The sequence below is a fragment of the Brassica rapa genome, chromosome A06 (assembly GCF_000309985.2).
Source record: "Brassica rapa cultivar Chiifu-401-42 chromosome A06, CAAS_Brap_v3.01, whole genome shotgun sequence".
Classification (NCBI taxonomy): Eukaryota; Viridiplantae; Streptophyta; class Magnoliopsida; order Brassicales; family Brassicaceae; genus Brassica; species Brassica rapa.
Window position 1 is genome coordinate 11,787,000 of NC_024800.2, and position 12,809 is coordinate 11,799,808.

Sequence of the window (12,809 nt, forward strand, 5' to 3'; positions counted from 1 at the left end):
TGAATACAATATTGAATGTCCCAGGGAAGACAAAAGACAACATAAAATCGAGGTTGGACTTGCCGGATATTTGCTCAAGAAGCGAGTTACATATTAAAAGCAATGGACAAGTTCCCGTTCTGATATTCAGACTGTCTTCAGAAAAAAAGTCGGTGTTGTTCAACTGGGTGGCATCAGAAGTGAAGTTCCCCGATGGGTATGTTTCAAATCTCTCTAGATGTGTTGAAAAGGGTCAAAAGTTCTCTGGGATGAAGAGTCATGATTGTCATGTCTTTATGCAACGACTACTGCCCTTTGCATTTGCGGAGCTACTTCCAACAAACGTACATGAAGCACTTGGAGGTTCGTAGTGTTTTATATCACAATAATTTTATAACGGTCTAGTTTGCAAAATAATATACGATTAACAATGTGTTTAATTTTTTTTGGAATATAAAAGGCATTGGAGCATTTTTCAGGGATCTGAGCACACACACTCTTAAAGAAGAAGTTGTAGAACAGCTTCAGGAGAACATTCCCATCTTATTGTGCAACTTGGAGAAGATATTTCCTCCTGGATTTTTTGACGTCATGGAGCATCTAGCTGTCCACCTCCCATATGAAGCATTGCTTCGTGGACCTGTACATTACGGATGGATGTATCAGTATGAGCGAGCCATGAAATATTTGAAGGGAAAAGCAAAGAACCTCGCCAAAGTTGAAGGTTCTATAATTGCTGGAAGTTTGACGGAAGAAGTTTCTCACTTCACATCGTACTACTTTGCGTCAAAAGTACGTACCCGTAGAAGAGCTCCAAGAAGATATGATGATGGTGGAGTTGCGCCAACATATGCAGTTGCTGGTGTTCCAGACATCTTTAGCCAGATTGGACGACTCGGTGGGAAGTCTAAAGAGGTTTGGTGGTCGAGTGAACAAGACGCTCATAGTGCACACACCTATATTCTACTCAATTGCGAGGATCCATTGATGCGTTATTTTGAAAGGTAACATATATGGACACTTCAAAACACATATAATTAATTATATAATTGCAAGAGATTCATTCCTATGAAATGTGATTAATTTTACAGCCTATTTGTTTCTCAAGTCGAAGAAACATTTCCTGGTATATCCACAAGTGACGTAGACAAAAGGAAAGATCAGCACTTCATTAAGTGGTTGCGGAATCAGGTATTATAACTCAAACTATTTTTTCATACATGATTTGTATTTTAATGTTCTCTTTATTTTTGCAGGTTGATTATGACGACGATGCAGATTATCCTAAGTGGTTACACGAAGTAATTCAATCTCCACTTGTAAAGGTCACCACATCACAGATGTATTTCACACGAGGCTACACTTTTCACACATATGAGTATGGTAGACAGCGGGCGACCAGTAACTATGGAATATGTGTGAAAGGGGAAACAGATTTCTACGGGATCTTGACGGAGATTATTGAAGTCGAATTTCCAGGGATACTGAAGCTGAAATGCGTCATCTTCAAATGTGAATGGTTCGACCCCGTCGTCAACAGAGGTGTTCGGTCTAACAAATTTGGTGTAGTTGATGTCAACGGTGGACGTCGGTACAACAAATTCGAGCCTTTCATCTTAGCTTCACAAGCAGACCAAGTTAGCTTCCTTCCATACCCTCGGATGAGAGATTCGGGTATAAATTGGTTAGCAGTGATCAAAGTTACACCTCGAGGACGAATCATCAGTGGAGAAGAACCACCATTGCAAGAAGAACAGATAAATGAAGTCGAGGAACCTGAACAAGAAGTTGATGACATCCTTCTCATTGATCCGCATAATCACGAATACGAAGATCTTACCGATGATGCCACAGACGAAGCTGTAGAAGACGAGTTTAATGAAAATGATGATATTTCTAGTGATGACGAGAATGTCGATGTATCCGATTGATGTATTTGATTTTGTGTAGTTTGTTTTATGAATAAGGTAATGTGAGAGTTTGTTTTATGAATAAGGTAATGTGGGAGTTTGTTTTATGAATAAGAAATTGTGGGAGTTTGTTTTATAAATAAGTAAATGTGGGAATTGTGGTTTGGAATGGAAATAAACATGGGGTTTGGAATATATGAAGTAGAAGATAAGGAATATGGGGTTTTGGGGTTTGGGGTTTCGGATTTTAGGGATTTAAACGTACTGCTCGTTAATTCCTCGTAATTTGACGTCGAATGTACGACGTAATCGTCGTTTATTCCACGTAGGACAGAATCGTCGTAAAGACCTCGTAAGGTAAATTGACGTAAATACCACGTAAAGTAAATGACGAAGGAGGCACTCTTTAATTCCACGTAGGATGATTTCGTCGTAAACACCTCGTAAGGCCACGAGGATTTTACGACGAAATTAAAAAAGCGGGACACGCTAATTCCACGTAAGCCAGAATCGTCGTAAAAGAGTCGTAAACTAACGACGATATTACGACGAAAATATTAAAAATACTAAAAAAAAGAAGAGAAGAAAGATGCTTGAATCACATTTGGCGAGACTTACGTAAGTCTCGACCACATGAGTTCCAAATATCTTCTTCTCTTCTTTTTTTTCCAAATTTTCTAAATTGGTGAAAAGCGGGACTTGCTACTTCCTCATAGTATAAAAACTAAAAAAAAGAAAAAAAGAAAGATACTAGAATTATATGTGGCGAGACTTAAGTCTCACCCACATAAATTCTAATATCTTCTTTTCTTCTTTTTTTTTTCAAATATTTCTAATTTGAAAAGTATTTTGGTGAGGAGTTTGACTTGTGTGTGTGGGACTTGTGTGTGTGGTTTGAGAAGGAAAGTTGTGGGTATTTATAGAAAATAAAGGCTCGCTAATTCCTCGTAACTGGTTTACTCGTTAATTCCACGTAACCCTTTTCGTCGTAAAAACGTCGTTAACGAAAACGCGGGCCTTTGTATTTCGTCGCTATTTCGTCGTAACTGAAAACGCGGGCCTCTGTAATTCCTCGTAAGTTTACGAGGAAATTACGAGGACAAGTAATCTTATATATATCCCGAGCGAGCTCGCTCCGTCTTTCCTCTCCACTTCCTCTCCACTTCCTCCCTAATTCGTAGCAATGGTAAGTCTCTCTAATTCCTCTCTAGTTTGATTAGTTTAGGATAGATTAGGTGGTTAGTATAGGGAATTTAGATAGGTTTACGGATCTTATGTTATTTAGTGTTGATTAGGTGGATAATGTTGGGAAGTATATGTTTACGAAAATTTAAAAAATTAAATTTTTTCTCAGGTTCGAAAAGGTAGACTTACTGCCCATTACAGAGAGATGTTCGGAGAGCCGGGTAGTCGTTTAGACCCGTCGTCTTCTTCAGCTCCCGGTTCTTCGGGTCAGGAGACTGTCCCCGAGACTCAGTACACTCAGAGAGTCATTGGATCTCCTTCTTCTAGTGCACCATCGGTTCTTCACGTGCCTCCCCAGATGCCTCCTCCTCCTGTGCCTCCTACGATGCCGGCACCTCCGATGCCCGCGGCCGAGATTCATCCCGATTTGATGGTGCCTCCGAGTGCTCCTTACTCGCAGTACACCGTAGAGGACATTCTCCGTCTGCCAGGCAGAGAAGGTTTACCAGTCATCGACCCCGACCGACCGGACGGAACTTTATGGTATGTTTCATTATTTTTTTATTCTTTTTAAATTACTTTAAAAAATAATTTATATTTTAAATTTGTATTTTTCAGGTGGGGGATTGACGGATGTCTTGCATCGGACGTAACCGACACGATAAAAGGTTACTTCTCCATGGCACATCCGAACTGCAAAATGACGCCCCACTACGTCAGAAAGACGTGGTTCAAAATTTACGCTGTAAGTTCTATTAATTAAATATATATCTTTAAATTTTTTTATTATTTATATATATATTTTTTTCTGAAAAACTAATTATAAATTATTTTTTCCAACAGCAAAAATATAATTGGGCCTTCGGGATCACTGAGAGGGTGAGGAAGAAGTTTGAAGCGAAGGCGAAAGTTCGCTTGTTGGACACGGTCTCCAACTGGAAGGGTGACTGGATCGTGAAGGGGTATGAGCGTGGCAAACCCGCTGAGCTCACCACGGATGTCTGGGATGGCCTCATCCGATATTGGCGTCTTCCTGATTCCATTAGAATCGCCCAGTCTTGCTCTAACTCCCGTAACACAGTCGATGAGCACGGGAACGGGCCGATGCTTCACACTACGGGCCAAAAACCCCACGCTGGTGTCCGTTTGGAAATGGTAATTTAAAATTTAATTATATTAAATTTTTAGTATATTTTTATATATATTCTAATTAACAACTTTCTTAAATGTTTTTTTAGGCCAAAGAGACGGGAGAATTCCCGTCTCTTATGCAACTTTACGAGAGGACCCACAAGAACAAGGCGGGCCGATTTATAGATGGCAAGTCCGAGCAAATCTACAACGATTTGGCTGCTCGGGTTGAAGAACGCCAGACCCAGCTGACCCAACAGTCCACCGATGGATTACCCGTCACCTTATCCACACCTGAAGTGGATAAGCTTTACGAGGAGGTAAATTTTCTAAAATTTTAATTTTTTTAAATATTCATTTAATTTAACTTTAAATTTTTACTAACAAAATTTATTTTTTGTTTTTAAGGTTGTCCCTAAAAAAAAGGGACGGACGTTGGGGATTGGTTCCGTCAACGATGTTCCGAGAGCGACATCGTCTTATGTTCAGCGACGGGATGATGAAGTCTCTCAGCTGCGTAGGGAGTCCGAAGAGCTGCGTAGAGAGTCTACTCAGCTGCGTAGAGATTCTACTCAGCTGCGATCTCGTATGGGTGGACTCGAGGGCTTCTTGGACGTTGTAGCGGCCACAAATCCGGAATGGGCGACTTTGTTGAGGACCATGCGACAAGAAAATCCTATCCCAGGCCAGTCACCGACCGACGACTCACATGCCGAGGCGGATGTTCAGGCGAGGAGTGATGAATTCTACGAGGCGATTAATTAACGACCACCCAAGTTCTTTTTAATTTCGGTTCTTGTATTATGAATTCAAAACTTATTTATATATAAAATATTTTGGTTTTGATTTTTTTAGAATTTAATTTTATTAATAATTTAAATAATTTAAATTATATTTATAATTATAATTTTTTATATTTCTATAAAATAATGAAACGAAGTAAATTCGTAGCTAATTTTGCGGCTTCTTTACGTGGAAGCTTAACGTGGTTTTTACGAGGAAACATTTACAAGGAAATAACGTGGAAATCTATCAAGGTTTTTACGTTTTCTTTTCGTGGAAAGCTGTCAAAGTATTTACGTTAATTTTACGAGTATTTATTTACGTGGGTTTTACGAGGAATGTTTTTCGTGGTAATTACGAGGAAACTTAGCGACGTCCTTACGAGGAATCTTTACGTGGTCTTTACGAGGAAAATTAGCGACGTCCTTACGAGGAATCTTTACGTGGTCTTTACGACGAAATATCCTCCTTCGCTTTTACGACGAAATTATTTCCTCGCTAACTTACGACGAATTAGCGAGGATATATGCGTTACGACAAACATATAACGACGAAACGGGTTTCCTCGCTAATTCGTCGTAACACTGCTTTTACGACGAATTAGCGAGGAAAACTGCCCTCGTAAAACTTGTGTTTTCTTGTAGTGTAAGCATAAACGATGTCCATTCAGCTATGTGTGACTTTTCGCGAGTTTGGTCCAACACGTCTTGGTTTGTGATGATCTCCAATAATACAATCCCAAAACTATAAACATCGCTCAATTCTGTCAATCGACCTGTTCTGTAACATCTAGCAAGGCAAAAAACACAGAGTAAGATACATGTGTATTCATTTAAACGATGAAGATGAACATTGTCACAAATTTTACATTTGTGTGCATTATTATCTTAGACTTTGTTTTATCACATCATGGTTGTACATATATACAAAGTCATTCTGCAGGTGGAGTAAATGAGTAATAATACTTACTCAGGATCAAGATATCCAGGAGTTCCAGCAACGACTGTCGGAACATGATATTCACCTCCAAGTTGGACCGACCTTGAAAGTCCAAAATCCGCAAGTTTGGCAGAGAATCTCTCATCCAACAATATATTTGTACTTTTGACATCTCTATGCACCATTGGTGGCCGACATCCAATATGTAAGTATTCTAGTCCTGTAAACATTTGAAACTCCCCCTTTTACTTATTTTTGATTCTAGAAATCGAAATTACATAATATAAATAATTTTTAGCAAATTTATTCATATATTCTAGAGTTTTAAAGCTGTCAACATGGTCATTATATCAAATTGGAATATAGTGTTTCATGTAAAAGAGAACAAATTGATCATTACTTTTAAGTAAAAAATAAGAACTATTTACTATTTATATTTGAATCATTTATGTCAATTGATAACATGAAACATGTAATTAAAATGACAAGTGAATGACATTATTACGAGATAGTTCCAACCTAGTGCGGCGTCCATGGCTATTTGTAGTCGAGTACTCCACTTCAGAACAGAGCTATCGTGTTTACCTATAACAGATTGTCAAATCAGCTAACATGTTATTTTCCGTATAATTTAGCTAAAAATGCTTATGTCATTTATATATTATATTTTTCACCTGATAAATGATGTTTTAAGTCTCCGTTGGACATGTATTCATATACGAGAGCCAAATGACCTCGTTCGTCGCAGTATCCGACAAGGCTTACCAAGTTTACGTGGTGAACCCTCATCAAAAGTTCGACCTATAGAACAATGAAAAAAAATACATATAACGCATTGGTTAACATATATAGAATTACGACAATTTCTTACCTCTGCCTTGAACTCTTTATAGCCTTGTGTTGATGACTCGGAAAGTAGTTTGACAGCTACTTGTTGTGAACCATTTATATCACCATGATAAACAACGCCAAACCCTCCTTCACCAAGTGGTCTTGCCAAGTTTTTTGTTATTTCCATCACCTCTGAATAAGTAAATTTTTTCTTTTTCACCTCGATCGATATTTCAGATATATTAGTGGATGTAACATTCGCACCCAGCTTAATTGGTAGTGGTTGTAGCACTGTAGAGACCAATGTTTAGTACAATAATATTAAATATATAATATGATATGAGTTTTAGCGAATACCTTCTGAATTTGATGATTTTTTCTTCTTAAACAAAAAAATAAGAACTAGAACAACTATAATGGCCATGACGGTAGCCGAAGAAACAAATGCAACAGTTTTTACTGGAATTTTCTTCTCTGTGACTGTGACACATAAACCAGATAAACAACGATGCTCTCCATCAACACTATCCAAAAAAATGAAGCCGTTAGGATTCTGAATGCATGTGGTGAAGTATTCAAAAGAAATGTGGGTGGGTGGAGTTTCTTCTTACAATAGCTGTAGCCCTTCTTTTTCTCTATCAAGAAGGGCTTGTGGGATAAAACCAATAAGATTGTTCTTGCTCAAATTTCTGTTAAACCAGAAGATATATCATACATATAGGTGGACATGATCCCAAGAAATACAATTACCAAGTATGTCCGGAAAAGCTTACATGAGCATTAAATACTTCATATTAGCCAGAAATTCTGGAACATCTCCTGTCAGATTATTATTTGACAAATCCCTGAAATTTGTAAGAATCAAGTCACTGGCATTTATGAATTTCTTGTCTCTTAAGTAAAATTTATCATACTTACAATTTTTCAAGATGGGTAAGATTTTGAATTTCAGCTGCTATGGTTCCTTCCAACCCGCTGGAAGATAAGTTCCTGTGTTACAGAAAAGGTGTGATGTAGATAGAAAAATTTTTCGTGCAATTCTAAAGATGTTGTGCTATATAAATATCTTACAAATAAGTGATGCTTGGTGGTGTAGATATATCTGTGCTGTTGCAATTTAGATTATCCCATAAAAACTTCTGCGGGACGCATGGATCTCCTTGCCATGCGATTCTGTTCAACCCATATATGGCTTTGATTTTTCGGATAGCAACAACTGTCAAGAGTACAACAATAAATATATATGTTGTATTTAGCATATAAGCAACGCTTTCAAAAAAATTATATGTATATAATTGTGTATATATGGAACCTTGCATGGGTAGTAAGCGTACCATCATTTTCATTTGTTTCCAGTTGTGGGAATTCGACGACTGCGTAAAGTTCGATGGCATTGAGAAGAGGTGGGAGAGTAGAGTTTGTAGTTCTTATCAGCTCTAAGTTGCATACTCCTCCTTTGCAAGTAACTGGTGTAGTGGAGTAAATTGTGGTGGTCTTCAAATATTCAGGGCTTATCGTTTTGTCAAACTGTCGTTGGCCGTTCCAAAAAATATCAAACTCTCTAGATTCACTGATCGGTAATGATTGGACCTCAGAGAAGTGGAGGTACAAGTAAATTTGGTCGTCAGGGAAATCGAGCTCCTCCGTGATATTGAACCGTGCAGTAGCATTAGCAGGTATAGCTGCGGTTTTGAGAACATTCCGTGGCACAAGAAAACCATTGGAGTTGTTTGCTTCGAGGGTGGTGGAAATCTGCGTCCATTCTGGATCAAACTTTGGTTCCCATATTCTGTCGTTGACGTCATTTGGGTACCTGTGATTCATTAAATATTTTATTATTACTTATCAACCAGGTAAACTCAAATGAGGAAAAAAAACAACTTAATATCATCTTAAAGCGACTTACGATAGAATGGTATCGGAACTGGTAAGAAAGTATCGCTTCAAACTCTTCAGGGAACCAGATTCAGTGATGTAAAGATCATTCGCTAGCGGCCTTAGTTCTACAGATGTAATCATTGGCGTAGTCGTGCCTGTCTTAACAAGACACAAGTCCAAGGAATTTGATCTTGGAATGTAAATGATCTCCTCGGATTGACCGCTTATCCTATTCTCTAGGTCTATCGTTACCCAATAGTTAGGACCAACGTATAAGTCATACTTAGGAGTAATATTAAGAGCGTCATAATTTCCATATAGAGCTGTAACTCTCATCAGATAGTTGGTCCCTTGCTTCACACTAAGATTGTAACAGTTGCGTATTCCATCTGGAAAGTATCTAAGAGTCACGTACGACTTTAGTGTCTTGGGTAGGCTTGCATCAATCTTCCCAATCTTTCCACTTTGGATGAAGCCCGAGTCTGATGAGTACCATAGTCCAGTATCTGGCTCGATATATGGTGACGCTTCACTCGGGGGTAAACCACAATCCAAACTGATGAACCCTATTCGATAGCATCATCAGTTAATGGTCACTTCAACTATTCGAGTGTTTCACACTTTTTGCTTCTAAATTTTGTTCACCTTAAGATTTTTCTTGTTCTATTGATTCCACTATTCCATGATTCAACATACCAGTCAAGCTTTGAGTTAAAAATGCTAATCTTCTATGGTTTTGTGGTATTTACTTTAACAAAGACCTAGTATTGTAACTGCTAATTGTATCCTTGTAGTTGAATCCCTTCCATGGTTCCATAATCCATATAAATTCCCTTTCTCTTAAACCGTACCATCACTCCACTAGTTTGTAAGTTAGAAACGTTTCAAACTGTGCAAATCTATCATATGATTATTTCTTTTGTTATAGTAATCTAAGATAATCATTGTTGTGCTAAAAGTGACAATTTTCTACTCTTTTTCTTTTCAACCACATGCATTGTGCAGATTTTAGTTCAGGTAATAGTAATTTTGTACTGTGAAAATTCTAACGTATCTCAAAAAAAAAGATACATACCTTCTTGATCTTCAGCTCGAGAAAGGTGAATAACAGCGAACGTCGCAATAAGTGCGACCAACAAAATCTCATGGGAATTCTCCATATGCTCTTGCTTTCCAAGAAAAAAAAAGAAAGTCAGAAAAGTTCTTAACTGTCGATATTTCAAGACAATCCCCTAAAATCGTGCGGACATGTCATAGTTTCCTCTTTCCACAAAAGAAGTTTTACTTGACGAAGGAGATATATGATCCGTTCTGTAGAGGGGAAACGAATGTATGTTATTTAATTTTCTTGGTCAGAAAATGCTTAACGTGTCTTGAATTTCGATTATTAAAGAACCTACCAATTGAAAGTAATATTTTTTAGCAACGAACATGGGCAGTGGTGAAATGCACAGACAGGTATGGTTTCAAGTCGTCGTTGACTTAAATTTGTCCGATGTTAAATCTGTTTAGAGCATCAGAGGTTTCAAGTAGAGGGTGTCCACTCCGGTTTTATCTTGGCTTAAGTTTGACTTTTATGTAAATGTGTTGCATTATTAAGAGCATCATTATCAGTTAAGAAATTGTGAGAGCTTCTTAGGAATATAAAAATATTTTGTGTACAGATCAGCTATTTAATCAATTTAAATCAAAAATAATATAAAACTTGTAATACAAGGAAAGTCTAAACAACGAACGCTTTTTCCTTTGAAAGACTGGTTTTTCTGTCTTCTACTTTATTTTATTTTGTTTCTTTCTTATTTTTGATTATTTTATATTTTAATATCTGACAAATTCAGCTAGATAAAGCAACGTAGGTGTTCTCAAGATATGTTAGCATTTTGACATACAGATTTCATTTGTTTGCTAGTTTATAAATGCATTTCGAATGTGCATAAGGCATGCATACTGAGTCAATTATTTATTCCTTATCTCGGTGCCGCAGTCACTAGAAGGGATGAAAGTTGAATAAAATATCCATTGAATATATTAACATCTTTTACTTGACTATACAGAGTTATTTATCCTTGACTAATATGATGCAGATAAAAGTTTATAAGTGCTTACCGCAGTGTGATCCAAGTGTATTCTATGAATGTCACAAAGTATTTATGTTGTTTTTTAGATGTACATGGAGAAATCCACAAATCAAAACAATTTTCATAGATAGTAATAGATTTAGGAAATATCGACTTGCAATGTTTTCATAAGATATAAACTTCACGTTCATTCTTAAAAGAAATAATAGGCAACATCATGTTTAAGACATGAGAATGAGGATGACCTAGTCTAGCATACTTCTTTACAGAAATCAAAAATAGAATTTAAAACAATAGATAAATCAGATGCAAGCTTGGTGTCTTTAAGTAAGTTCAAGTCTATTTTGGTTTATACTTTTTCCAAGCAACCTACTAGAATCAATATCCTTAAAGTAGACATCATAATAGCAATTTAAATCAGTAGTTACTCTTTTAACATATAACAGGTTTGAGGTGAAAGTAGGCATATAAAAAGCTTTAGAGTCTTTATCAAACAATCTAAGATCACTTATTCCTTTAATTGGTACACTTTTTCCATTAGCTATCATGACATTTTCTAAAGCAGGGACTATGTTACTAATCAAATTTAGATCACTGACCATATGGTGACTACCTTCAGAGTATATAACTAAAGGTTTTGTCAATCTAGAACTAGTTACAACATTCACAGCAGTATCACAAGTTGAAGCATTTAAAAAGATACAAAAATTGTTACTAGAGTTTTCCTTGAGAACTTTGTTGAGAGCATCAAGGTCAGACCTCTTGATGGTTTCATTTTGAGTGGTCCTCAATCTGGAGTAACTTCTCGATGGTTCACTCCTTTCACCAGAAAAGTGTGCCCTTGCATCATTTTTTGGTGTTCTTAACTTTTGAGGTTTGAGGTAAGTGTGTAGTATCCAACACTTGTCTTTGTCATACCTCTTCTTCTTGCGATGATCACAAACTCATATTTATTGTCTTCATGTTTGTAGGCGTCATTTTTGCAACACCCTCAGCTTGATTTGCCAACATCAGTTCTTCTTGCCTCCAAAGAGACCCACTGAACCTTGCTCTTTCTGGATTTATGCACATACTTCTTCTAAAGTTGGTAACTTCTCTGCCTTTAACATGTGCTTGATCAAGTCATTGTAACCTGACCTTGAGGTTGATTGTTTGCAGTTTTTGTTTTAGTTTTTGGTTTTTGGTTTTGTAAAAACTATTTTTTATCCAATCAAGTTTTTAGCTTTTAGTTTTTGTTTTTGTAAAAACCATTTCACTTGCCAATCAAGTTTTTTAACAAATAGATTCCCTAAATTTTAGGGAAACTAGTTTTTCAAAATTTCAACCAATTTGTGAAGAAAAGCCAAAAACCAACTTTTGTGGGTTTTCAATATAAAAACGATTTATTTTTATTTTTATAAAATACTATATTTTAATTAATTAATAATTAAGTAAAAAATGTTTTCATAAAGATAAAATTCCCATACAATTTTTTTATCATTTAACATTAATGTAAAATAATTTATGTGTTTCATATATGTAAATAAATATAGATAATTTTAGTATTAGTTGTAACCAATTACTTATTAATATCTATAAATAAATTATTGAATAATTTAATTATAAATACTAAACAACAACTAAAAATTATAAATTTAAAATATTTTATTAATACAATATATTATATTAATTTGAAAAAATAGCCATTCAAGTTCTAAAAAATGAAAAATATTTTATGTAATAAAATTTATAAATAGTTTCAAAATTTTAAAATATTTTAATTTTAATAACTTATAGATATTTTATTAATTATATTTAAGTATAACACTTAAAAATAAAATAATTTAATACATGGTAATGTTTTTATTTTAAATAACAACCACTATATTTTGATAAATTTTAATGGTAATTTTTAAAAAAAATATTATTTTAAAACAATGTATTGCTTATTTTATAAGAAAAACTAAGAATACAGCAAAACCAAAATCTAAAAACCAAAAACCAAAAGCTGAAAATCAAAAACCAAAATCTAAAAGCTGAAAACCAAAAACCAAAATCTAAAATCAAAATCTAAATCTAAAAACCAAAAACTAAAACCAGAAACTAATGGAAACAA

At 35.6% G+C, this 12,809-nt stretch overlaps 3 protein-coding genes across 3 annotated transcripts in view; all 3 read right to left on the reverse strand.

Moving 5' to 3' along the window:
* LOC103873306 overlaps positions 1-12,809 on the reverse strand; it is a 728,778-nt gene that overhangs the window by 18,447 nt on the left and 697,522 nt on the right. The window lies entirely within an intron of this gene.
* LOC117125683 (putative receptor-like protein kinase At3g46340) lies at positions 5,635-12,484 on the reverse strand. The gene is made up of 7 exons (XM_033273455.1): positions 9,712-12,484; positions 8,665-9,202; positions 8,057-8,571; positions 7,830-7,974; positions 7,677-7,748; positions 7,532-7,603; positions 5,635-7,447 (listed from the first exon to the last, which is right to left on the reverse strand). The coding sequence occupies exons 1-7, from the start codon at positions 9,794-9,796 to the stop codon at positions 7,366-7,368; spliced, it is 1,509 nt and encodes a 502-aa protein (XP_033129346.1). The 5' UTR covers positions 9,797-12,484; the 3' UTR covers positions 5,635-7,365.
* LOC103873385 (putative receptor-like protein kinase At3g46340) lies at positions 5,954-6,945 on the reverse strand. The gene is made up of 4 exons (XM_033273454.1): positions 6,799-6,945; positions 6,602-6,728; positions 6,447-6,512; positions 5,954-6,147 (listed from the first exon to the last, which is right to left on the reverse strand). The coding sequence occupies exons 1-4, from the start codon at positions 6,943-6,945 to the stop codon at positions 5,954-5,956; spliced, it is 534 nt and encodes a 177-aa protein (XP_033129345.1).

What these genes read in the sequence shown, in the direction of transcription:
- LOC103873385 (XM_033273454.1), bottom strand. Translation starts at nt 6,945, where the DNA reads ATGGAAATAACAAAAAACTTGGCAAGACCACTTGGTGAAGGAGGGTTT. An exon ending in CTTAAAACATCATTTATCAG is followed by an intron (nt 6,513 to 6,601) that starts GTGAAAAATATA and finishes AATCTGTTATAG; the next exon opens with GTAAACACGATAGCTCTGTT. An exon ending in AGCCATGGACGCCGCACTAG is followed by an intron (nt 6,148 to 6,446) that starts GTTGGAACTATC and finishes AAATGTTTACAG; the next exon opens with GACTAGAATACTTACATATT.
- LOC117125683 (XM_033273455.1), bottom strand. Translation starts at nt 9,796, where the DNA reads ATGGAGAATTCCCATGAGATTTTGTTGGTCGCACTTATTGCGACGTTC. An exon ending in TCGAGCTGAAGATCAAGAAG is followed by an intron (nt 9,203 to 9,711) that starts GTATGTATCTTT and finishes GCTATCGAATAG; the next exon opens with GGTTCATCAGTTTGGATTGT. An exon ending in CTTACCCATCTTGAAAAATT is followed by an intron (nt 7,604 to 7,676) that starts GTAAGTATGATA and finishes TACAAATTTCAG; the next exon opens with GGATTTGTCAAATAATAATC.